Source organism: Vombatus ursinus, unplaced genomic scaffold (assembly GCF_900497805.2).
Source record: "Vombatus ursinus unplaced genomic scaffold, bare-nosed wombat genome assembly UNPS02009062.1, whole genome shotgun sequence".
In the NCBI taxonomy this organism is placed as follows: Eukaryota; Metazoa; Chordata; class Mammalia; order Diprotodontia; family Vombatidae; genus Vombatus; species Vombatus ursinus.
In genome coordinates, this window is record NW_020948840.1 from 16,488,968 (window position 1) to 16,516,320 (window position 27,353).

General features: G+C 40.0%; 1 protein-coding gene across 1 annotated transcript in view; it reads left to right on the forward strand.

The window, feature by feature from the left end:
* The window catches only part of ALK (ALK receptor tyrosine kinase), a 970,895-nt gene that overhangs the window by 291,234 nt on the left and 652,308 nt on the right, over positions 1 to 27,353 (forward strand). The window contains exon 3 of the mRNA XM_027850364.1: positions 22,995 to 23,162. Coding sequence (XP_027706165.1) covers positions 22,995 to 23,162 — 168 coding nt within the window. The remainder of the gene's footprint in view (positions 1 to 22,994; positions 23,163 to 27,353) is intronic.

Consider the following 27,353-nt stretch of genomic DNA (forward strand, 5'->3'; position numbering starts at 1 on the left):
CTTCTCATACTTCCAAGGGTAGCCTCGTTAAGTATATAGCATATTCTCATAAAAGTTTCATACAGATGGGAAAATAGGTATGTGGAACAGTTATTACTAATTGTTTCCTTGATGACCTTTGTCTGGTAATGATGCCCCCGCCACATTTGTTATTTTCTCTTCTTTCAGATATCTTAAAATTTGGTACCTCAGTGCTCTCAGACTCACATCACCACTAGCCCATACTTCTGTGTCTATTTGGTCTGCTTTAGTTTCTTTTTCTACTTTTTATTTCTTTATTGCCACTTCTACTTCCTCACGTCTAGAGTGTTAAAATTGAAATGTGGTGGTTTCACTGGCCATTGACAGAGAAAACAGTTTGTTAAAATCTTCATAGTTCTTTTCCATTTTTCTTTTTTTGGAGAGGTTTCCTTCCTGGTCCATCTGGAGGCAACTTGGAAAGAATATTGCATTTGGACCAGTCCTAAGCCCTAGGTTCTTTTTGTCGCTTTATCTTTCTATGACTGTTTTCCTAATCAGTTGGACTCAATGATCTCTGCAGTTCGTTCTCGCTCTAAGCAGATGGTGCACAAGCATTCCCAAATGTATAAATACAGGGAAGGCCGGGGACAGTGTCTACCTCATGTACTCCATCTCATATTGGTGTAACTTGACCCTCTCGAGACTGTTCCACCAGAACCAGACATTCCTGGAGTTAGCTTATCATGATCCCTTTATGCTGATGGAGCCAGAAAATCTGAGGACTAGCCAATTTGCATATGAGAGAGGTCTCAAAATTCCCTTTGAAGGTCTGGTGAAGTCTCTCTACATTGCCTAATACTCAGATACATAGATAAGGCCTGACTCAGGAGGTATATTATCCTGCTAGATAGAACGCTACGATAATACAGCAAGTACCTCCACCACTGCATCTATAATATGTCTGTCTTTGGAGTTGCATCTGTAACTCTTAAAAAAAAAGTTTTAACTTTTAAAATCTTATTTTTGTTGACATCTTTTTGTTTTTAATCAAGGAAAACTGGGGATGGCTCCCACAAGAGGCTCCAACTATGGGCTCAAGTGGACCTAGATTCAATTTGGGGGGACCCTGCACTTTCTAAATGGAAGGGATAAGGCTTTTTCACTCTCTGTCTCACCTCCCACTCCAGGGATAAGCCTTAGTTATGGCTCATATCTAGGATCTTCTAAAAAATGGGTTAAGAAGAACTCTTCTAGAAGAGTACTCAAAGCATCAAATAAATATTAGTTATAGGGTGGCTATTTATCTACTCCACTAAAAATGAAATACTTAAAACTCAAAAGAGTTTTAAGCCTAGATTAGTATAAAACGTATGCTTAAAAGCCAAAAGAGTAATCTGTGCTGTTCTCAGGAGGTAAAGGCAACATCATAGTCCTGCTCTACAAATATTTCATTTCCACCTTGGAACCATACTATCTGAGCAACTCCTAAGTCCAGATCTTCTTGCAACCCAAGAGATGGCTTGAACTTTCCTAATTCTTTCCAATGATGGTGATTAGCTTCTCTTCTGAGAAGTTACTGATGAAATTACCTCCTGCCTGAAAGCCAGCTCCTGACCCTGCAAACTCGTGATGTTACTAATGGGGCTGGGAAGATCCATGTCCCAGGTTCACTGTTCGGTGACCTGGCTCAGGGAAAGAAACATAAACAGAAGAGGCGTCCAGGGACCTGATGTCCAGTTTCTGGTTCACCTAGGCCAGCACATGTTCCTGTTGCCATATTGTGCAGTCTTCATTGCTGCCAAGGGATGAAGGGAAGAGAAATCCCTTCCCTGCTCTCAGGTAGAATACCAAGGGATAGCTGACATTGACTGTGGCCTTACAAAAAGATCTCCTTGAAAGAGACCAGATGTTGACTCTTTTAGCTCTTTTTATAGCCCATAGAAAAGGAGGTGTTTTTTTGGGGGGAGGGGCTCTTCTTAGCTCAGCCACCAATCTTCTTTGGCACAGCCCGAAATCATATGCACCAATAAGGGCTGGCTGCATCATTCCTAAGCAAAGTGCTTAGGAAGACTTTAACCAGGGGACATTGTACATGTTCATTTCTACAGAGTCTGAGGCCATGCATCATCAGCTCAAATCTATTACATTTATATCACCATCATTTCCAAATAGATCCATTTTTCCTTCGTCACCCTACAAGTCATCTCTCTTACTAAAAAATAGAAAAGAAAGAAGGAAAAAAAGTTGTTCAGTAAAACCAACCAACACACAGCTCTTTAAGGTTTATAAAGTGTTTTCTTTATAGAACTCTATGAGGTAATTAGTGAGAGTTATTATTATCCCCATTTTACAGATGAGGAAACTGAGACTCAAGGAGAGTACCTGGAGCTGCAGAGCTAGTAAATGACAGGACCTGTATTCAAATTCTGACCTTATGATTTCTAATCCAAAGGCTTTCCCAATATACTAGTTTATATTCTAGAATTTTGCTTCTCCTAGGCCCTGACCCTCAGTCCTCATCCCCAAGCCTGCAACTCTCCTGTCCCAGTCAGCCTCACTGCAGTTAAATGCAAAATTTTGACTTAGTTTTTTTGCTTCTAGTTGATTCACCTTTCTTAGTCAGATCACCCTTATAAAAGGCTTAACATTGCATGGCTCCTCCTTTCCTTGGTGCTTCTGAAAGATTCCTCACAGTATGTTAGCAGGGTTCCCCACTCTTCACACCTTCCCCTCCAGGAATAGTGTTGACCCTCTGGGATTCATTCATATCTTGGAGTTCTCCACTTGACAAGATGGTTGAATCTGTTGGTTTTATTAGGCATTAAGTCCACAGACCGTATTAAGCAAGACCAATGATGCTTTCAACCCACATCTTCCTGTTTTCCATCATGATATTAAACAAACAAACAAAAAAATTTTCAACTGAGTGAAAGGACATGTCAGTGTTACTTACTAATCTATTCCATGAAGAAATAGTAATACTAATTTTTTGTTTTTATCAAATAAATGTGGGGAATGGCTTTCACAAGAGACTCCAATTCTGAGTTTAAGTAAACCTAGATTCAGTTTTGAGAGACATTGTTGTTCATACATATATAGGGATGTATAGCTTACTGTTTTATAGCATGTTCCTTATAATGACACTATGTGGTAAAGAGCACAAGTATCATTACCCCATTTTATAGGACAGGAAGCTAAGGCTTAGAGAAAAGGTGTCAGGAGGGAGGCTAGGATGGTGAGGAAAAAAAAAACCAGACCATAAGAGGATCAGCTGAAGAAATAGAAGATGTTCAGCCTGCAAATGAGAACACTTGGGAGGGACATAACAGCCATATCTCTTTTCTCTCTTACTCACTTTCCGTTTTCTTCTCACTTTTTTGCCTTCTCTCTGATCATCTATCTTCCTCCCCATCCCCTTCTCTGTTTCTCATAAAACCCAGATCCTGAGCCCCGCTCAACACCCTATAACAAAAATTGTTTTGCTAGTATTTGTGGAGCACTTTAGCTGGAGAGGTGGCATAGGGGGGTGGGTAAGGCTCTGGACTTGGAATTAAGAAAACCTGAGTTCAATTCCCACCTCAGATATTTGCTAACTATGACGTTGGGCAAATCACCCTGTTTCTGGTTTAACTTCCTCAATTCTAAAATAAGGCATTTGGCCTCAGTGACTTTCAAGGTCCCTTTTGACTCTAAATCTGAGATGCTACAATCTGATGACTGCAATTTTCACATAATAGGTCTTCAGTAAAAATGTGTTGATTAGCTGGTATTTTATGGAGACCCTGATGTTTATCTGTCAATTTATTTAATTAAAATACTATAAAACATCCATTCTGCCCAAGGTTTATATTTAACTCCTTGGACAACATTCGTTACTTTATTAATACATTTTAGAGCAGTTTTCAAATTTTGTTGTGAATGTTTTGCAGTATGTACATTTAAATTCGTTTAGGATATTTAGCAAGATTTGTTTATGTTCTCCAACATGCCCTCATAAAGGGTACTTTCTTCCTCCCCCACCCAGGCCCCATCTTTTCAGCTTCCTTTTAAATGTTCTTTCCCATTAGAATGTAATCTCCTTGAGGATAAGGATTGTTTTTTCATTTTGCTTGCATTTGTATTTCCAGCATTTAGCAGAGTGCCTGGCACATAGAAGGTGCTTAATAAGTTTTACTGTCTGTCTGACTAACTGAATAGAATAATATAATAGTATAATAGATATGATAGAAAATAATGTAATAGATAATATATATAACAATTATAGATAATAATATAATATAATAGATAAACTCTTTGTGACCCCATTTGGGCAAAAATATTGGAGTGCTTTGCCAATTCCTTTTCTAGCTTATTTTACAGATGAGGAATTGAGACAAACAAGGTAAAGTGACTTGCCCAGGGTCACATAGCTAGTAAGTGTCTGAGGCTAGATTTGAACTCAGAAAGATGAGTCTTCTTGACTCCAGGCCCAGTGCTCTATCTACTATGCCACCTAACTGCCACATCATTAGGGAGACCTGGGTTGAAAACCTGTCCATGTTGTGTGCTAGTTGTATGACCTTGGACATCAGTTGAATGAGAAGGATATTCTTGATGACCACTAAGGTCCTTTCCAGGTCTAACTCTTGAGTGCCTTAAGTACTTCCCTAGAGTTAATATACTAAGTTATAGACGGCAGTTTGCAATGGGAGAAAGGCGGCCCCACCAGGTATGTCCCTATGCTGAGAGAATATTAGGTCCTTCTTGTATGTATGTCATAGGAGCGTTGGAAGGTTTGTGATGGTAGTAAAATGTCAGAGCTCCCGTCAGCTCAGAGTGGAGACAGACTGTGAAGTCCAGTGGGTTGCTTTGTGAAGATCTATGCTTGTGAATGGGCAAAGTACTTGGGAATTGCTTCTTGAACTAATCTGCAGTGGGGACTTGTACTAATCATCAAAGAGCACATAAAAATAAGTAAGATGGGTCCCTGCCCTCGTAGAGTTTACTTCTCAGAGGGAGAGAAAAGGGATATGGACAAATAACCATAAGAAAAAACAATAGACTGTGTTAATAAGTACACTATAAGGATACAAAATTCTGTGGAAGGGCTCTGGAATGAGGGAAGGTTTCATGGAGAAAGTTGTATTTGTCCTACATCTGGAAATATAGGTAGGATTTCAGCAGGTAGGCAGAATGGTATAGTGGGCTGTGGAGTCAGAAGACCTAGAGTCAGATCCTGAGGGATGATGCTTAAGACACAAATGACTTTGGGTTAATTTAACCTCACTGAATCTTACTTAGCCTCATAGGCTTGTAAATCTAGAAATGAGAGGGACATCAAAGACTATTTAGTCCAGTCCCTGTATTTTACAGATGAGGAGTTTAAGGGACTTGCACAAGGTCACATAGATACTAAATATCAGAGAGGATTTAAAACAAGTCCTCAGACTCCTCAGCTAGTGCTTATTCCACAGTTCTATGCAGCTTCCTTCCCTAGGCCTCAGTTTCCTCATCTGTAAAATGAGGGGGTGGTACTAGATGGCTTCCTATGATTCTGAGCAGAGAGGAGAGGGAAGAAAAATATATACAGTGGTAGGGAAATAAGGGGTTTGTTTGAGGAACAGTGAAAAATCCAGTTTGACTGAAATGTATCTAAAGCCATTAGAGTATATAAAATCTGAAGGACAGAGAGGACAAGAGCCATGTGAAAGAAAGCTGGCAAGGGAAGATGAAGCCATATTATGTCAGGCTTTGAATGCCAGGGTAAAGTCTCTGTTTGCTGGCAATAGGGAATCATGGAAGGCTCCTGAGTGGGGGAAGGCCAGGATAAGAGCTCTGCCTTAGAAAGATTAATCTGGCAGCCTGGGTGTGGGATGGATTGGAGGGGGAAATACAATTCACAAAGCAATTAAAAGCACTTCACAATTTGTTTCTACCCTGAGCTGACTGCAGTCAAATTACTTTATATCTTCCATCAGCCTGAGCTGGAAAAGCCCTCTGGCACTCTCTATGGGGTGAGAGTAGGGGGGAAGGAAAAAGAAAATCCATAAAAACCCCAAACATCACCAGCACAACATTTTAAAATGTCAGATTTTATTAATCACACCTTAGCTTGCGTTCTAATGCAGCCGCAGTCCATTGGCAACACTGATTTACCAGAGCTGGCAGCGCTACTTGGAACCGGCAAAAAAGCACAACCATAACCTTCCTCCGCTGCCCAATTTGTTAGCCATTCAACTGTAGTATAAACTAGTCAAATATTTGTTCTATGTAAACAAATCAAAACAACAGTTTAGTGCACCCATTACCTATTCTGAACCCCCAACACTAGGCTTCCATTGTAATGAATGGAATGATAGCACTTAGTATTCACAATAACCCTGTGAGATAGGCAGGTTAGATAGTATCACCCCCATTTTACAGATGAAGGAACTGAGATCTGAAAAAGTGAAGTGACCTATCCAAGACCACAAAGATATTATTGAATAATTTTGTTCTTCATTTGAGCTAATGAAAATTAAATCTATATCATGTTTTACTTTTCCTAGATGGGAGACAAATATGAATATAGATATAATAGTAGTTAGCATTTATATAGCTCTTTAAGGTTTTCACAGTGCTTCACAAATATTATCTCATTTTATCCTCATAACAACCTCGGGAGATAAGTGCAGTTATTCTCTCCATTTTCCAGGATTTTAGTTGGCACTTATAGGGAGCCAGGAAGTTAAGATGAGATGGTAGAGAATTCTAGGCATAAGAGAGAGCCAACAAAAATGCCTGAGTCTGGAGATGAAGTGTCTTATTCAAGGAACGCCACGGAGATCAATGTCACCAGATCTCAGAGTATATGGAAATAAGGTCTAAAAAGTCTGAAAAGGGTGGAAGAGGGCAGTTTATGAAGGGCTTTCAAGAAGAGGGGAAAGGACATGCCCAAGGTCACATAAATAGCAAAGAGTTAGTTAAATCTATATCTTCTGACTCAATTAAATTTAGTAAACATTTATTAAGCTCCTATTGTGTGCCAAGCATATTGCCAAGGGTTCAGCTAGGTGGCATAGTGGACAGGGTGCCAGGCCTGGAGTCAGGAAGACTCACCTTCATGAGTTCAAATCCAGCCTCAGACACTTACTAGCTGTGTGACCCTGGGCAAGTCATTTAACCCTGTTTGTCTCAGTTTCCTCATTTGTAAACTAAACTGGAGAAGTAAATGGCAAACCACTCCAGTGTCTTTGTCAAGAAAATTCCAAATGGGGTCATAAAGAGTTGGACACAACTGAAAACAACTAAGCAACAAATATGCCAAGCACTGTGCTAAACATTGGGGGTACAAAAAAAAGACAACAGACAGTCCCTGCCTTCAAGGAGCTTGCGATCTACTGGAAGCCAGCCTAAGGAAAAGTGAGACAAAGGGAGCAGAGCCTGTTCTCATTCTGTGGTAATAAGAATGATAGCTTGGTGAGCTGTGGCTGTATAATTCACCCTCAGAGATGGAAATATCCATCCACCAAAGCTCTCTGGCATGCGCTTCCCCAGTCATTCATTATTCATCGGCTTCCATTCTTATTTCCTGCTACTTTTCACCTGAATTTTTCTAGCTGTTCACCAACTTGCTCTTGACCCAGCTTCCCCACCCAGGTGTTCTCATGGTTTTGGAGCTCTTGATCCCTCCTCTATCTCTGAACTCTCATCTAAGGAGCAAGTGTGCACATGACCCAGTGGGGCATTTCTCCAGTTCTGAGTGGGCCCTCTCCCCCAGCCCCGTCTTTGTCACTGGTCCTGTGCATCTGAGAGCCAATGCAGCCTGAGGGTTCACCTCATCTGAGAGATGTTGTGCGGGAGCAGCAGTGGGACGGCAGATTTAGGCCTGAAATTAGAGACCTGAAAGATGATTTAGTCCAACCGTGTGTTCATTTTACATATGAGAAACACAGCCCAAGGAGATTACCAATTTCAGTGACAGGGCCAGGCTTTGAACTAAAATCTTCAAACTCCCCTAATTCCAGGGCTCTTTCCACTGTACCACTTTGCCTCCAAAGAGGCATCAAAGGAGCATAGGAAGCTGGTTTCTTCCCCTTTGTCTTTGGAACATGGTTTTTCCCTATTAGATGTGCTCAGGCACATACTCACAAACATGCTTACACACACACACACAAACACCCATGCACATGCATACACACTCACAAACATGCTTGCACACACATCCTCACAAATACCAACGCACACATACATTCACAAACATGCTCACAGACATACACATAAGTACTCATGCACATGTGCACATACTCACAAACATGCATGCCCACACATACTCACAGACACTTCAGGCCTTTCTCCCTGCTTTCTTAATAGATACCCTTTCCCCTTTTTTTGCATGAAAGCTTTTGTGGGTGAATATTTTCAGTTCTGAGGATTCCCTCTATGGCAAAAACTCCCCAGCAGGTCACTCATAAGACCAAAGTATGGGAACAGGGTTTTCTGTTTTCCTCCTCTAACTTTCTCTTAAGTGTCTTTCAAGGCCAGGCTTCTAATTGATTGATGAAGGAGTGCTGGGCTTTTTTCTCAGCAGTCTGATTGTAAGTGAGCAAAGCAGCTGACTTGAATTTGGGCTCCAGATGGGTCCTAGGGAGAACACAGACAGAAGGGAATGCTCTCCGTGTCATTGTCCCAATAACAAAATAATTTTGGATAGGGGCAGGGAAAAAAACAGATTCATTATAAGAACAGCTAGATGTTGATATAAGCTGGCTCGTTTCAACAGATACTTATTAAAGACATAACCTATGCAAAGTATTATGTTAGAGGAGATTAAAAAAGGATGAAAAATTACCTAGGTCCCGCCCTCAAGGAGCTTACAGTCTAATAATCTCCAAGTGTTATTGATCTCTAAGGTGGATGGTGGGCTAAATTTCCCTCAGGGAAGGAAAACACACCTAAATAAAAAAATTAGGACTAGAAGTAAGAACTCCTGGGTTCTGATCCTGTCATTCACTTATTTTTTTTTTTCAAACCAAGTTAGAGGACCTTGCTTTAATGACCTAAAATTGAGGGTGATAAGAGTTGGAAGGAGCTTAAGAGATATTTTCATGTAAAGCAAGGGTTTTTAACATGGGGTATATAAACTTGTTTTAAATTATTTTCCTAACTTTGTTTTAACATAGTTGTTTTCCTTTGCAATCCTGTATATTTTATTTTATGCATTTAAAAACATTATTCTGTGAAGGGGGTTCATGACACAAAAATGCTTAAGGACCTGTACAAAAAAGTCTTCATTTTGCAAGTGAGGAAACTGAAGCTACTGGAAGTAATTCAATTTCTCCTAGGTAATATAAGCCCAATTGGTCTTGGAACAAAGGTTTTATTTTTTATTTTTTATATGTAAAAATATATATGTATATGTGAGTGTGTACATATATATGCACATGTATGCTATGCATATGTTATGCATGTGTAATGTATTATAATCCTCTTTTTCAGATTAACAAAGATTAATGATTAGCCCATTAACATCCAGTAAGTGACTGAGGCAGAATTTGAATCCAGGTGCCCTGGCTCCAAGTATGCTCCCTCCCTTTTGATGTACACACACACATATATACACATAATATATATATATGTGTGTGTGTCTACATATATATATATATACACATAGATACACATATACTCAGATACATGCATGCACACACACACATACATCACACATTATCTATAGATATATATTTGTATTATATGATGTATTATATACACATCACATATAATATATGATATATAATGTGTATAATATTTTATATATATATTATATACACATCAAGAGGGAGCAGAGCACATCGTGCCAAGTGTAGGACATGGAGTCAGAGGACCTAAATTCAAATCCTGCCCCAACTATTTACTGGATCATGGTAGGCAAGTCATTTAGCCTCTCAGAGTCTTTGTTTACTCATCTGCAAAAGAGGGTAACAATATTTGTACTGCCTACTTCACAGGGTTATTGCAAGAAACACAGGTAAGATTGGGTCTCTTGTTTGTTTTTATTATAGCTGATAATAAAAACCAAATTTTAAGTAGTAGAATTCTGATACCATCTATATGACCTTGGGTTATGTTCCAACTTCTCTGGGTCTCAATTCAATTCATTTCAATTCAATAAATATTTATTAAATGCCTGTTATGTGTCAGGCAATGAGCTAAACTCTACAGATATGAATAAGAAAAAATAAAAGACAAGTCCTTGCCCTCAAGGAACTTACAACCTAATGGGAGAAGAGAACATCCAAAAGATATCTGGAAAGCATGGGTTGTGGTGAGGGGGATGCCTGAATCTGGAGCATCATGATCCTTGGAGTTCAAACCAAGCAGAGCCACAGATCAGAAGGAGAGAGTTAGGGGGGCAGCTAGGTGGCACAGTGGATAGAGCACCGGCCCTAAAGTCAGGAGGACCTGAGTTCAAATCTGGCCTCAGACCAAACACTTGACACTTACTAGCTGTGTGACCCTGGGCAAGTCACTTAACTCCAATTGCCTAAAAAAAAAAAAAAGGCGAGAGTTAGTGACAGTCCTCATGTGTGAAATGAAAGGACTAGAAAGGTGACCTCTGAGTTTCTTTCTCTTAATGCACAAGTTTATCATGTCATCCCCCTGTCTCTAGATGCCCCCAATGTGATCTCTCCTCCTCAAATTTTTCCTGGTCCTCTTTACACTCATCTCACTCTACCTCTTAGCACTGCTATTTATATGTTCTTTACAGTATAGGTTCTTTTACAAAAGAACCTATGAGGTCCCTACCTCTATATTTCCAGCACCTAACACAGTGCCTTGCATATCATAAGTGCTGCATGGAATTGAATGCATAGTAAGTGAAGGGAAGGGGACAAATAAGGCTAGAAAGGTATACTGGAATGAGACGATGGAGGGCCTTGAATGCCATATCAAAGAGTTTGTATTTTGTCCTGAATGCAACAGGGAGCCACTGAAGGTTTTTGAATGGGAGGGATGGTATAATGATCTATGCACTAGTAAGATTTTTTAAAAATCTCTTATCATAAAATATATACAAGACAAATAAACCTTAGATTTTAACAAGGCAGAAACTAATAATACTATATCATAATGCATACCTAATATAATATTAACTTAATATAAGCTAATAAAAAGCTTACTATAATATGAATTAATAATAACATACTTAATATAATAAAATATTTATATGATTACATAATATAATAATGTTTATATAAGACTTTAATGTTTGCAAAGTGTTTTACATGTATTATTTTATTGCTGGGCCTAGAGTTAGGAAGACTCATCTTTGTGGGTTCAAATACAGCTTCAGACACCGGCTTGTGTCACCCTGGGCAAGTCACTTAACCCTGTTTCCCTGAGTTTCCTCATCTGTAAAATGACCTGGAGAAGGAAATGGCAAACCACTTCAGTATCTTCCCTAAAAAAAAACAAAAAAAACCCCAAAAATACAGTCACAAAGAGTCAGGTGTGACTAAACAACAACATCTTATTAGACAGACACTACAGGTTTTATTATCCTCATTTTATAGCAACAAAGAAATAAAATACTTTTCTTCTGTGTCTTCTTCTAGGCCTGCCAGAAGTTCTGTTGCCTTTATATCTCCCTTTTTCCTCTCTCTCTACCTCTCTCTCTCTTTCCTTTCTTTCTTCCTTGTAACTTTCTTTTCTCCTTTCTTCCATTTTTTCTCATTCCTTCTCTTTCTCCCTTTTGTTCCGTCCCTTCTTCCCTTTGTTCACTTCCATCTTCCCTCTCTCATTCCCTTTCTTCCTCTCTCTTTTCATTCTTCCCTTCATCCCTTCTCCCTCCTTTCCTTTTCCCTCACACACTCTTTCCCTTTTTTCCTCTTTCCTTTTCCCTCCTTTCCTCTTTCTTTTCTCTCTCTACCTCTATCACTTTGGCCCTACTTCCTTCTTTTCTTCCTTCTTCCCTTCCCTTCCTTCTTTTCCTCCCCTTCCTTCTTTTCCTCCTCCTATTTTCTCTCTCTTCCTCCCTCCTTCCTTTTTTTCAGTCTTTTCTCTGTCTTTCACTCCTTTCATTCTTTCTCTCCCTCTTCTCATTTCTTTTTTCAAAATATGTATATGTATATGTGTGTGTATATATATGCATATATATATACATATACATACATATGCATACATATATACATATATTTGTAGTCAATGTGTCCACAATTTTGGTCTTTCATATCACTTCACATCATGGGAATATTATTTGGAAGCTCTATGAAGGATAGACTAGAAAAGGAGCGAGAGATCCAGAGATATGAGTCAGGAATACACAACATTCTAAATGGGAATTTTCTCTTCTATTTGCCTAAAGCACTTTTTCAGATAATAATCTTACACTTCTATCATACTATAAGGTTTACAAAGTTCTATACATATATTTTCTCATTTGATATTTAAAACAACTCTGTGAAATAAATACTATTTTCAACCCCATTTTATAGATAAGGAAACTGAGGCTGAAATAAATTAAATGACTTGACAGGTCATACAACCAGTAAGTGTCTGAGGCAGGATTTGAATGCAGGCCTTCCTGACCCCAAATCTAGCACTTTATCCCTTACACCTCTTAGTTAATCTTAAATATACACTTTCCTCACAACATCCCAGAAAGATGGATAGGGAACATATTGTCTCTTGTTTTTGTTTTTTAATTATTTTATTGTGAGCTTAACAAACATCAACAAACATAAGTATTTAACATCCAGAGAATAAGAGATTTCAGTAAGAAACTGTCAACTTCTGTTATCAACAGGTTTTGTTTTGTTTTGTTTCACAAGTAGAACAATTTTCATAAGAATAATAAAAAGGAGATTTTGTCTTACTTATTTGTGTCAATCCCCTATACATTTTAGATATTACACCTTTATCAGAGAAATTTTCTTTTCAAAGATTTTCCCCAGTTACCTTTCCTCTTTAATGCTAATTACCATGATTTTTGCTTATGCAAAAGCTTGTCAGGTTTTTGTTTTGTTTTGTAACTAGGATTGTCCATTTTGTCTTGTACAATCACCTCTCTCTCCTTTAGTTAAGAATTCTCCCCCAGCCAGAATTGTGAAAGTATCTCTTTCCTTTCTCCTCTTATTTGTTTATGATTTTACCATTTCTAATTAGCTCCTGTATTTATTTAGAGTTTATTGTAGTATATGATGTGAGGAATTAGTCTAAACCTAATTTCTGCCAGACTGTTAGATAGGGAGTCTTTACTCTATTAGTTGGTCTACTTCAGCTTAATGATAGGCTAATAAGAATAATAACCAACATTCATATAGTGCTATACTAAGCAATTTACAATTATCATCTTGTTTGATCCTCACAACAACCCTAAGAGGTAACTCCAACTATTATCCCTGTTTTACAGATGAAACAAACAAAAGTTAAGTGAATTACCCAGGATCACACAACACAGTTAGTAGGTATCTGAGGCCAAATTTGAGCCCAGGTCTTCCTGTCTCTAGGCCTGGTGCTCTTTCATGTACCAACTAGCTGCCTTATTGAGTGCTATGTTACTATGTACCATTGCTTCACGGTTTCATTACCTACTTTGCTCCACTGACCAATATTTTTTTATGTTTTGAACAGTACCAGATAGTTTTCATTACTGCCACTGTATGCTGTAGCTGGAGATCTGGCATTGCTAGGCTCCTCCACTGCTTTTCATAGACTCCCTGAGTTGGAAAGGACCTCAGAAGCCATCTAATCCAACTCATATCTGAACAAGAATTCATTCTACAACATGATTAAGTGGTTTTCCATCCTTGGATTGAAGACTTCCCTTGAAGGCTAATGCACTCCCTTGTGAGGTAGCCCATTTAAATACTGTATGAATTGTTCCAAAGTTATTCCTTACATTAAGCAAAAATATATATCCCTGTCACCATACTACTCATTGGTCCTGGTTCTGCTGTTTGGAACCAAACAGAAAAAATCAAATTCCTTTTCCATGTGACAGCCTTTAAAGCACCTGAAAAAAGTTGTCATTTACTTCAAATCTTCTGTTCTCTGTGTAAAATGTCCCCAATTCTAACCCTCCATGTCACCTTCTTCTGGAAGCTTTCCACTTATCAATGTTCTTCCTAAGACGTGGTAGCTAAAACTGAAAAACCAACAACAGCATTCCAGACATGGTCTGACAAGAGCAACGTGCAATAGGGCCATCACCTCCTTTGTTCTAGATAATAGCCTCTAGTGGCAGCCCAAGATTGCATTTGGCTGCCATATTACATAGTTGTCTCAAATTGAAATTGTAGTCCAACAATACCACCAGAGCTTTATTTTTCCTTCAGTTAAATGACCTGTAGCCACATCTCCATCATCTTGTACTTGTGTTGTTAATATTTTGATCCTACATGTAATATCTTATCATTATCTCTGTTAAAATTTCATCTTATTGGACTTGGCCCATTATTTCAGCTGTTAACACTTTGGATCCTGACTCATCATCCAATGTCTTAGCTATTCCCAGTAGCTCTATGTTATCTGAAAATTTGACAGTCATGTCACAGATACCTTTATCTAAGTCATTAATTAAACACACACAGACATGCACCATACCACACCACACCATACCATGCCAGCATGGGAGCCAGCCATAAATAGCTGGAACACTGTACTAGAAAGCTCTATGTTGACTTCAAACCACTCATGATTGAGAGCTGTGGGTTCAAACAGTCACGCTCCAAATCTACTTCATTATACTGTTATCCAGACCACACATCTCTATTTTGTCTATAATATCATAATGTCCACCCTGCAAATGCTTTACTGAAATCTAAGTAAAAGCTGTACAACCAGCATCCCTCTGATCTTCAGGTCTGGTAACCTTGCCCCCCCCCCCCAAAAAAGGTGGGGGGGCACAGAGGGTTTGCTTAGGATAACCTGCTCTGGTGAAACCTGTTTGCCATTTGTGATTCCCAACTCCCTTTTCTAGATATTCAACAACCAGCCCTTTGATAATGAGATAATCTAGAGATTTTTGCCAGAATTTGCTGTTCCTATAGTTTGCAAACACTTCTCCCATCTTTTTTTTTCAATGAGGCAATCCTTACCCTATTCTAGGCTTGTGGCAGATGTCCCTTTCTCCAGAATCTTGAAAAGATCATTTAAAAGAGCTTAGGAATCACATTCTACAGTTCTTTCAACAACCTAGGTTTTAATTCAATATTTTCCTTGGTAGGGAAACAGAAACAAAATATGGTTAGGTGATTCTGGTTTCTCTCTTTCATCCATTTTTACTGGCCCATCAACTCTAAGCATCAGCTCTATTCCTTCTTTGATCCTCTTCTTTTCCCCGGTATGACTTTTGGACAATTCATTCCTTTTATTGTTCTTCGCATTCATCACCAGATTCAGCTAGCTCATTCTGAGCTTTAGCACTCGAGACACTATGCTTAAAGAATCATACTGTAAGTTTCTATTTATTTTGTATTTATCCTCCATTATCTGTCCATGCTTCCATCTCATGTTTTTGTGTCTTGTAAAAATCTAAGTTGGTTAGTTTACTACTCATAGATGCCTAGAGGTAGTGAATAGAGAGCTTGGCCTGCAGTCAGGAAGACCTGAGGTCAAATCTGGCCTGAGACATTTACTAGCTGTGTGACCCTGGGCAAGTCACTCTATTTGCTCAGTTACCTCCACTGTAAAACGTAACAACACCTACCTCAAAGAGTTGCTGTGAGAATCAAATGAGATAATATGTGTAAAGTATTTAGCGCAGTGCCTGGCACATTGTGTGTGCTTAATAAATATTTATTTCCTTCCCCTCTACTCATTGAAATGATAAATAATTTGATTATTGAGAGCTTCTAACCTTCCTCAGATGACTTTCCTCATAGAACTTCAGGCCATCTTTTATCTGAACCTTTTGAAATCTGTTCTTCTCAAAATCTATATGCATATCTGAATGCATTCCTCTAGTTTTCTTACACAGATTCTGTGATAGAGTATCAATTCTCCCAAAGTCAAATTATTCCTGGCTTACCTCTCTCTATGATAGACTCCAAGATGGAGTGGTCACTTCCCCAGAATACTAATATGAACACCTTCTGCTCTTTCTCTATCACAAATTCTAAGGTAAGTTGATGAGACTAAGGTTCCATTAGTGATCAACTCTGTTCCAACAACTAGCACTTGGAACCATTTTGTATTTTTCTTTATTTTAAAAAGAACCACAGAATTCCCCTCTAGTTCCTGACATTTTGCTGATTAGCCACTCTGTACTCAACTAGACTGATACTTGGGTAGCAGATACAGTTTGCCTGGGTTAAAGTCTTTCTAGCTTGGAATAGGTAGTACCTGCCAATAGCCCTTAAAAACTCAGGGTTTCCCCCATCCTCACACCACAATGAGACCAGAGAGTAAGGCATTAGTGAAGTTTTCAAGAATTCCATCTGTATTGAGATGCAGGCCTGTGTATGATAATGGCACACTTTGTTGAATACTAAAATCAGATTTGTCAGGAACATATTGAAAGTTGTTGTCATCAATAAAGCCATCAACTTAAATGTGCAAGTGAAGCCCGAGGAAACAGGTGTTCATTCATTCAATGAATATGAATTTGACACCGCGCTTAGTATTTCTATGAGGGGATGGGTGACATTTCAAAGGCATCATCACGTACCAGAGAGATTTTGTCGATGATGTTATCTATGGAAGAGCCTTTGACTGTCATCTTCAGAGATAATAACAACTCACATTTATATAATGCTTTAGGTTAGCAAAGTATTTTATCTACCTGATCTCATTTGATCCTTATAACAAGTTGACTTAAAAAGTAGATAGTACTGGGAATATTATCTCTAGTTTACAGATCATAAAATTGAGGTCCAGAGGGCTGAAATGGGGGAGGGGGAGGGAAGGGCTTTGTCAAGGTATTCAAGGCTGGTTTATAAAAGAGGGATTATATGTATTCTGCTTAACCTGAGACAAAACTAAGGTCAGTGAATGAGGCAGAAGCTGAAAAGAGGCAGGTTTAGACTCAATGTCAGAAGAAGCTTCCTGACAAGTAGAGCTGTCTGAAGATGGAATTGAGTAGTGGAGTGTTCTTCCTTACTAGAAGAGTAAAAATATTCAGATGGTCACACGTCAGGGTGTTGAAGAAGAGATTTCTGGCCTGATACAGTTTAAGCTAGATGGCCTCAAGTCCCTTGCAATTTTAAATCTGGGTTTGGCCATTTTTAAGTCACATCCAAATCTTCATGACCCCATTTTGGGGTTTTCTTAGCAAAGATGCTGGAGATTTCCTTCTCTGTCTCATTTTACAGATAAGGAAGCTGAGGCAAACAGGGTTAAGTGACTTGCCCAGGGTCACACAGCTAGTAAGTGTCTGTGACCCCATTTGAACTCAGGAAGATGACTCTGTACTCCAACCACTGCGCTACCTAGCTGCGCCAAAAATTTCCTCTAATCCTGATATTAAGACAAGTAGAGGAAGGCCTCCAATATCTTGGATGGACCCGTGCTGTGGAGGATTTTGGAGATGTTACCTACATTGGAGAGGCACCATAGTGTAGTGGATAGAGAGCTGATCTTGGAGTCAAGAACTGCTGACACGTACCAACTGTATGACCTTGGGCAAGTTACTTAACCTCTCAGTGCTCTAGACAGCTCTCCAAGACCATGAATTGCAAGGAAGGTGCTTACTTGCATTGGCAGAGGAAGGTCCTCATACCAATGAAATTGTTCTTGACTTCTTTCAGTTGTGTCTGACTCTTTGTGACCCTATTTTGGAGTTTTCTTGGCAAAGATACTGGAATGGTTCATCATTTCCTTCTCTGGCTCATTTTGCAGATGAGGAAAATGAGGCAAACAGGGTTAAGTGACTTGCCCAGGGTCACAAAGCTAGTATGTGTCTGAGGGCAGATTTGAAGTCGGGCAAATGAGTCTTCCTGGTTCCAAGCTTAGTTCTCTATGCACTTCACCACCTATCAATGCCCTATCAATGAAATTACAGAGTCCCTTTCTCTGTTATCATTTTACAAATGAAGAAACTGAGACTAATAGAAGATCATAGGACGATAGAGTTAGGGCTGGAAATGACCTTAGGAGCTGTCAAGTACAATTCCCTTATTTTACAGATGAGGAAACTAAAGCCCAGACTCACCAGGGTCACACAGATAACAAGTGTCTCAAACTGTGTTTGAACCCAAGTCTTCCTGCTCCAAGTGCAGTCCTTTATCCATTAAACACCACATTGTGTTAAATGAGCTGCCCAAAGGCACACAACTAATATTTCAAGAAATGTGATGCAAACTCCAGTCTTTTCTCATTCTGTTTGATTTTTCTTCAGAATAATAATTTTACAAAATGCACTCTACAACCAAAAGTAAAAATATTCAGATGGTCACATGTCAGGTTGTTGAAGAAGAGATTTCTGGCCTGGTACAGTTTAAGCTAGATGGCCTCTAGTCCCCTGCAATTCTAAATTGGGGGTTATTGGATTGGGGATTGGGGATTGGAACTGGGGAATTGGAAGCTACAGAAGACATTTGATAAAGCCTGTATACATTGAGAGATTTCAGAACAAAGATCTAACTTAATTTGACTGACAGTTAAGTTTTCAACTTGCCCTTGGCTGTCACAGACTGACTGAGGTTAGGCAAATTATTCAAATGCTCTGTGAGTCAGATTCCCATCTGCCAAATGGGTTCAAGTCTCTGATGAAGAACTGGGGCTGGGGGAAGGATTGATGATTAGAATGAACTTCAGTGAAATACTCTGAGTACTTTAGAAAAGGCTCCAGGTAAATGGTATTTAAATCAATGATGTTACAGAAGATGAGTTTCAAGTGTTACTGCTTGTTAGGGATTGAGGCTAGCCCAGGAGAGAGAATTCTAAGCACTCAAATGTTTTACAAGAAATGAAATCATAATGTAGAAAAGCCCAATTCAATTTCTCCCAAAATGAGCAAAGAGATGATAACTCTAATCCTGTTTAAAGTGAGGGAGTATGCTGTTGTCAGCTGAAATGAGACTGCATTGGAGCAAGAATTTTAAAATGAGCCTATTTGATAATCAAAGTATTTGCAGACCCTGTTTCACAGACTGGAAATTGACAGAAAACACGGATTGGATTGTCAGAAGCCTCAGCGTTCAAATCTCAAAGGATTAGACATATTGGCTGCTCCAATCTCCTCTTCTGTCTAGATTCTGTTTGTCCAGGATGTTAATTTGTCTGTCAGGGATGGAGAGAGTTACCCCAGCTCAGGGAATAATGTTTGAACTTATATTTCCCCTCTTCCCCCAAACAAGAATATTAAATTTTGGATGAGTGGTCAGAGCACATTACAGGTCTTATATTCAGTCCTGAACTCACATTTTAGATAGGTCATTGATAAGCTAGAGTGTATCCAGAAGAGGGTAAACAAGATGGTGATGGGACTGGATTCCATGCCTTATGAGGCTCAGTTAAAGGAACTGGGGATATTTGGTCCAGTGGAAGGAAGACTCACAGGGGACGTGATAACCATCTTCAAGCATTTGAAAGACTGTCACTTGGAAGAGGGATTAAACCTGTTTGCTTGACTCCCCTTCAGTACTAGTCGAACTAGACTTACAGCTGTTACCCATGTGATTTCACATCTCTTTCCGGGACTTGGTACAGGCTGTTTTACCACATCTAGGATGTGTTCCCTACTCACTACCACCTCTGAGAAACATGTTTCTTTTAATGCAGAACTCGGAGAAAATGACTTCTTTATGCAGAGACCTTTCCTGATCCCTACTTTCTTCCCCAAGGTGTTTGTACTTTCTGCCTATCTAAATTATTCAGTATTACTTTGTATACTTGTGTATGAGTGGAATATAAGTAGGGCTAGGACTGTTTCATTTTTCACTTTTTCCCTAAGACGTATTTCAGTGCCTTACACATAGAAGGGATTTTTCAGTTGAAATGAACTCAAGAAGACAGAACTGCTATCCTAGATGTTGTTGTTGTTGTTGTTTGCCCTTTGTTCTCGAAGAGGACCAGTGACATAAACTGGAAGGGACCTTAGAGGTCATCTTGTCTGATCTCCTCATTTCATGAAGGAAAAAGGACTTCATACAGAGAGCAAGAGGCAGAGCTGGGATTTGAACCCAGGGCCTCTGACTCCAGATCTAGTAGTCTTTCTACCGTAACTTACATTGGATGGAAAATGTCAAGAAAAGGATTTAGTCTGGGTTTGATGAAAACATCTTCCTAACTGAGCTATCCAAAGGTGAGTAAGCTACCTTGAAAGATAGTGAGATTGCCGTTACTAGGAGTATTCAAGCTGAGGCCTACTGACCATTTCATAGAATGTAGAGGACAATCCTATTCAGTTCCATGTTGGACAAGATGACCTTGGATATCCTCTCTACGTAAGAATTTCTGTGGTTCTGCAAAACCAACATGGAGTAAAGGCTTCTGGTTAGAAAGCATGGGGAAAGGTTAGAGACTTGTTTGGATTCTCTTATCCTACCTGGCTCTATCACACAGTAAAAGTGACAGCAGGCGCTGCCTTTCTGACCCTCACCAACCCCTCTTCTAAGGAACAAATAGTCAGTGAATTCGTTTTTTCCATTTTAGGGCAATATTGCAAAGTCTAATCCCTTAGCTCCATTTTCTTCCTCTTCACTACTTAACAAAGCTGGTTGACTGGCAAGCAGTTCTTGAAGATTAAGGCAGCTCGCAATCCCTCTACCCCGATGTCTTATGTGTTTCCTTGGCAGAGAGAGGCAGGAAGAATGGTTGAGACACTGATAAAATATGTAGGCAGGAGGGAATGATATCAGCTCAAACAAGGGAAGATCTCCCTGTTTCAGCTTGCCATTAGCAAGGTGAAATGTCTGAAACAAGTGTTGAGAAAGGGCATATAGTATTAACCTTAGGACCAAAGGAGTGTCATCTCCTGGAAAAGAGCTCATGAGCATAAATCTGTATAGACTGAGGAGCCTAAAGATGCTTAGCATCAACTACTGTTGAATCTGAGTTCCTCTCTACCCTGAAACCCACCCTCCCCCAAAAAAGAATCACCTTAAGTAGCATGGTGAGTATCACTAGGAATTACTTAATTTACTTTTAACTCAGTACTAGTCCAGTTGCCCCTGTTTATGGTGTGATTTGAGGTGAGGATATATGTTTTGCATGTCCCCTAAATGTCACCCCACTGGTTTGCCCTGGTAATAAAATCCCCGAAGTAAGAATTCTAATTTCAATAACTCTGAACATAGAGTCAAAAAGCCTGGGTTGAATCCAAGTTTTGTTCTTTCTTAGCTGTGTGATCAGAGGGAGGGAGGGAGGCAGGCAGCAAGGAACGAAGGAAGGATGGAAGGAGGGAGGGAGGGAAACAAGCACTTATTAAGCACCTACTATGTGTCAGGCTCTGTGCTAAAGTACAAATATTATCTCTTGATCCTCAAAACAATCCTGGGAGGTAAATGTTATTATTATCTCCATTTTACAGACAAGGAACCTCAGGAAGGCAGAGGTTAAATGACTTGGCTACAATCTCACAGTGTCTGAGGCAGGATTTGAATTCAGGACTTCCTGACTCTAGGTCCAGCACTCTATCCATTGCACTGCCTCAGTTGACTTCTCCGAGCCTCAAATACCTCACTGAAAAATAGAGATAATAAAAGTTTTACTATCTTTATTACAGGGTTGTTATAATTATGGCATTTTATAAATGGTTACAAGCTGTATATCAATCTGTACCTATATCCATCTATCTATGTATCTATCTGTCTGTCTGTCTGTCTGTCTATCTGTACTGTAATTATTCCTCAGGTTTGAGGCATTATCTCCAGAAGGTCATTGTTAAAATGCATAAAGTCACAAAATTTATTAAATATAGTATAAGTATAGACTATATGTTAGGCACCAAGTCAGTCACTCAGTTAAACATCTATTAAGTGTCTACTCTGTGCCAGGCGCTGTACTAAATGCTCAGGATATAAAGGGGCAAAAGATAGTCCCTGTTCTTACGGAGCTCACCCTGCAAACAATTCTGTACAAACAAGTTTTGTACAGGGAAAGTTGGAAGTAATTAACAGAAGGAAGGCACTAGAATTAAGAGGAATTTGGAAAAGCCTCTTGTAGAGGTGGGATTTTAGCTGAGATTTGAAGGAAGCCAAGAGACAGAGACCATTCCAGGAATGGGGGACAGCCAGTGAAAATATTCAATTGGGCGATGGAGTATCTTACATGAGGAGTAACAAGGAAGTCAGTGTCACTGGATTACAGAGTATTTAGTGTGGTATAAGATGTCTGGATAGGTAGAAGGGCAAGTTATAAGGGCTTTGAATGTCAAACAGAGGATTTTGTATTTCATCTTTCAGTGATAGGGAGCCATTGAAGTTTATTGAGCAGTGAGGTGAGGTGGTCAGACCTACACTTTGGGGAGATCACTTTGACAGCTGAACTGGGGAGAGACTTGAGGCAGAGAGGCCAACCAGAAGACCACTGCAGTAGTCTAGGCATGAGATGATGAAAGCCTGCACCAGATTGGGAAAGGTGTAGGCAAAAGATGTTACAGAGGTAAATCAAAAGGTCTTTACAACAAATTGGATATGGGGTGGGGGGATGGTGAAAGGGAGTGAGGAGTCAAGGATGAAAAGTTTTTTTAGATCCTGAGTCTCATTTATTTATCTGTAAAATGAGGAGGAGGGATGGTGGCAGGAGATTGTTTCCTTCCAGCTGTAACATTCTGTATAACTCGATGACTTACTGTAGTGAAGGGGGAGAGAAGGGAATAAGCATCTAAAGTAGTGTTTGCTATATTCTAGGCACTATACTAAGCACTTCTACCAGTATCTCATGCTATCATCACAACAGCCTTATTAGCCAGGTACTTCTGTTCCTATTTTACATTTGAGGAAACTGAGGTAACCAGGGGTTAAGTGACTTGCCCAAGGTCACACAGCTAGGATATGTCTGAGGCTAGATTTGAACTCAGGGCTTCAGAGAAACTTTATGCATTGAGGACTGCTACATCATTATGTCAGCATGGCTGGCTAGGAGTTGAAAATGCTGTTTTAACTAATTCTTTGTCTAATGGTCTGTGGTTTCAGGTTTCGAGTGCAACTTTGATTTTCCCTGTGAGCTGGAGTATTCACCACCGCTGCAGGAAGACAGAAACCACTACTGGTCTTGGCGCCACATCACTTCTGAGGAGGCTTCCCAAATGAACCTGTTCAGTGGTGGCCCTGTGCTGATTCATTCTGAGGAGATGCCCAAAGGTAAAGAATGGTTAGAGGTCTTCTGGGGACAGAAGGTAGCTCTGGGGCATGCAAAAAGAAACAAGGAAAATGTCTGTTTATTGGAATTTGGTCTTTCTAACAACTGAAGGAAATGGAAGGGAATCACTCGTCAATGGGAAAAGAAATATGGAGTAATGGTAAAAGAAATAACCTACCTCTACAATTAGCAATGCAGATAAAGGTTTTCCCTTCCCTTCCTTGCCTCTTAGGAGTCTCTGGCTTTTATTTTCTTCCCCTTTGGTTTGAAATCAGCTCTAGGAGTTACATATAACAGAGGAAGAGAAGGGGGAAGGAGTAGGGAAAGCTGGCTTACCTAGGAGAAGAGTGGTGGCCTTCACAGGCTGTGAAAACTCTGTGTTTGAATGCCAGAGCATCTGTGGGTCAGCATGGCACTTGATGATTCCTACAGCTGATGCTGAGCCAGATTCAGGATGGCATGGATGGATCAGGAGGAAAGAAACGTTAGGAAAATGGTGTCTTGGCAACCTCCACATATGCATAGACACAGGCACTGGTGATTCCATCCCTGAGACCTGTGTGCCCATGCTCATCCACTCTCCCTTGCCAGCCACTGGCTGCAGCTGCTTTGTTTCTGCCCCTTGGAGGTGATCACCATCATACCTGCCACATCTGTTATGCAGCCCTACCAAAGAGGTCCTTATTGTTTTGAGGGTATATGATGCCTATTGTTATCAAAAGAGATGACACATGTAAAATGTTTTGCAAACCTTGAAAGTATTGTATAGATGCTAGCTGTTATTGTTGTGTTACTATTAGGGAATAGGGCATAGCATAAAAAAATAATCAAAGGAAATTAAGAGTCAGCCTTTGATTATGCATAAATTATCATTCACCCCCTGGATCCCCTCTCACACAATTATAAACCCAAACCACCTTCCCTCTCCCTTCTCTCCCAACACTCCATTCAAGACCTTCTGAAATGACTCCTGTTGGGTCATTCAGTGTGTGAAAAAAGTAAAGCAGTTTCTCTCTTCATTAGCTGTCGCCAAATATAATTAGGAATTATTGCAAAATGGCACACCTGTTGACTCTTTCCTGCTTTGAAGGATCTAAGGCATCACTCCACTGGGTTATTATAGACACTCAGGAGTGGACAGGGCTCTGTGCTGACTAACCCTTCATTTATATATCTGCCTCGGGAATCTACCCCTCTGCGATCAATGGCATAGTTGAGTCTCAGAACATGGTCTCTTCTAGCTCTAAATCTTTTAACCTATGGTCTGGGTTGTGCTGTGGTCCTGTATCAGCTCTAGGGATGAAGATGAGGATGTGAAAGAATGGGAGGAGCAGAGCATCATCTAGGGAATGCCCCTCCATGGGATTGGGATTCATTGTGACAACAGGAGGCTGGTCCATGGTAGGCTTATGTGCCAAATTACCTTTCCTGAGCCCCCGGTTTATAGTGCAGGTCTGACCTCAAGGCATTGTGCCACTGTTTCATATGTCACTGGGGCATCTGTGTGGCCACTTGAGAAGTACTGTGGTCTGATCTACAGTGGAGATGGCCTTTCCCCTAAAGTCTCATTAGCTCATAGGAACTAGAGTTAGAAGATGTCTTAGAGATCCTCTATTTTTCATTAGGAGAAAACTTGCACAAATTTAGGGCTAAAATATGCTTGAAAATGATGACAAATGTCCCAGTGTGGCATGTATAACAGAATCACTCAAAGAAAGAAGTACCTATGTGGATTTAAATAATCTGGAAGGTTTAATAAAAAGAGGATTTTGTTGAGGTTAAATTCGATGCACTAAGCATTTAATAAGTGCTCATTATAGTAGGGACTGTGCTAGATTCTGGGGGATGTGTAAAGGCAGAAGTGATTTCATTCTAGCCCCCAAAGGGCTATACCTACAGTACATCATGGAAGGAGCCCTGAACTGGGAGTCAGGACACTGGGCTTCTAGCCCCAGCTCCGCACTTCCCATATGTCTAATCCTGGGCAGTTCTCTTCAAGGACACATGGTCAGAAAGCCTAAAATCAAAGCCTGCCCCCAGCCATGTGATTTAACGTCTTTCTGCCTTAGTTTCCTCATCTGTAAAATGGGAGTGACAACCTGTCTTGCAGATTGTTATGATGATCAAATGAGATGAGAGATGTCTAGCACTTTGCAAAAGTGCACTATATGAATATTGGGTATTATTATGACGGTCACTTTCCTTATGTCTAAAATGAGGGGGTTAAACAATACGATTGATCAAGTCTCTTTCACCTCCAGAGCTCCATTATCCTGCAGAGTTAGGGGCCCTTTTGAGCTGGACTTTAAAGCATAGAGAGAATGTGAATCCAGAAGGGATGGAGAATAAGAATAAAAATAATAATAATAGCTAACATGCTATCATGTTATAAGATTTGCCACCTTATCTAGTAGAAATTCAACAATTAACAAGGGAGAAGGAAGTTCTAGGCATATGGAAGGATCTAATCAAAATCGAGGAGTACAGATCGAGTCCAGTTAGGATGGAGCAAAATGTATGTGTTGGGGGGAGGGGATAAGGAGAGCAAGGCTGGCTAATGTCTGATTGAGAAGGGAGTGCAATGCCAAGCAAAGAAATCTGTGTGAACTTTATTTGTTAAGTAGTAGAAAGCCACTGAAGACTTTTTAGCCAAAAAGTAATTAGCTACATTATGCAGAAGGAAGGCAAATTTGGTAGTGATATATGATGAATGAATTCAAGGAGGGAGCAAGTGAAAGGAGGGGTGTTTTATTTGTTAAGCACCTACTGTATCCCAGGCCTTATGCTAGTAGCTGTGGGAGTTATAAAGGTGTGTAAGACACTGTCCCTGTTCTCCAGAAGCTGATATGGCAGGGGAGATAAGACCTGTAGACAACCCCTAGCTCAATGTCTTGCACACAGTAGGCCCTTAATAAATGTTTGTTGAGTTCAGCTGAATGGCTGTAATACAAAGTAGGATGTGATAAGGGTTATAGGAGAGGCACTAAGTGCTATTGACTTCCTTTGGTTCTTTTCTGAACTTCAAACTGTTCTGGGCTGGAATTTGCCGAGAGAGCTACTCAGCAAAATGGAACATACTTATCCTGAGTGAGGAGGGAACAGAAGAAACCCGTTACCCCCAAGGAAGTTTCACCTAGTAGTCTGGTGTTCTGAGATATAAAACTAATTGCTCTTGAAGATAGATACTTTTGGAAACTGGAAAAACAAATCTGTCTATTACTAATCCTCTCCTTTATCCTTATTCCATTTTGAAATCCTGTACCCCTGCTAATCTAATCCTTGGCCCAGGACTCTGTTAGTTTCTCTTGTACTCCTGCTCAGGTTTATCTCCTACTTCATCTTAACCCATCTATTGTGGATTGAAAGGAAAGGAAGACTTTAAATTCCATTTCAAGACCAGTCTAACCTTGTTGCTACCTTATCAAGTGGTGCAAACGGGATTTGGGATTTGTCAGGCAAGTTCCCTCCCCCACCACCACCTCCCCAGAGCAGATCCATTGAGGGTGTGGGAGAACAGCTCTGATCAGTCTGCCTGAGGGCCTTCTCCAATTGCGCCTCTTGATATTGGTGTCACATGTTTGCTTTACATTTGCTTCTAGGAGCTGGGAGGATTTTACAAATGTACTTTCATTCATTCCCCATGGGTACCTTGTGGTAGTATGCTGGGTACCCACAAAGTGCTCAATAAATGTTAGTTGATTGACAGACCACTATTGGAAGCATTGTCTTGCTTTGATATCCCACAGAAACAGAGATCAGATCAGAACTCAGCTTCTCCATCTTTTCACAGACCTTTTTCTTGGACTGAGTGAGGGGAAAAAAAGTCCTGGCCCACAACTGAGGTTGGGTTTCTATTCTACAGAGGGAAATAATTGGGGACTTCTTGTTAGGGTAAACAGATGTTCCAATGTTTTCTTGGTGTTATTTTTTATGCAAAGTCTTTTCCTAGGATACAGAAAATTGGGACAATTGTCCCAAGGCCACAGGCTTTGAGGCCTCCTTGATTACAGTAGTGATTGGATTAGACAATAATATAGAGATGAAGCTGATGGGGATCTGGAGGGAGAGCAAGAGAGAAAGTAGCTCCTGATCTCTCTCTCTCTCTCACACACACACATAAGAATGCCACCTTTCTCCCCTATCCCACCTGCAAAGATAGGCAGGATGTAGCACACAATACGGCATGAAGAGCA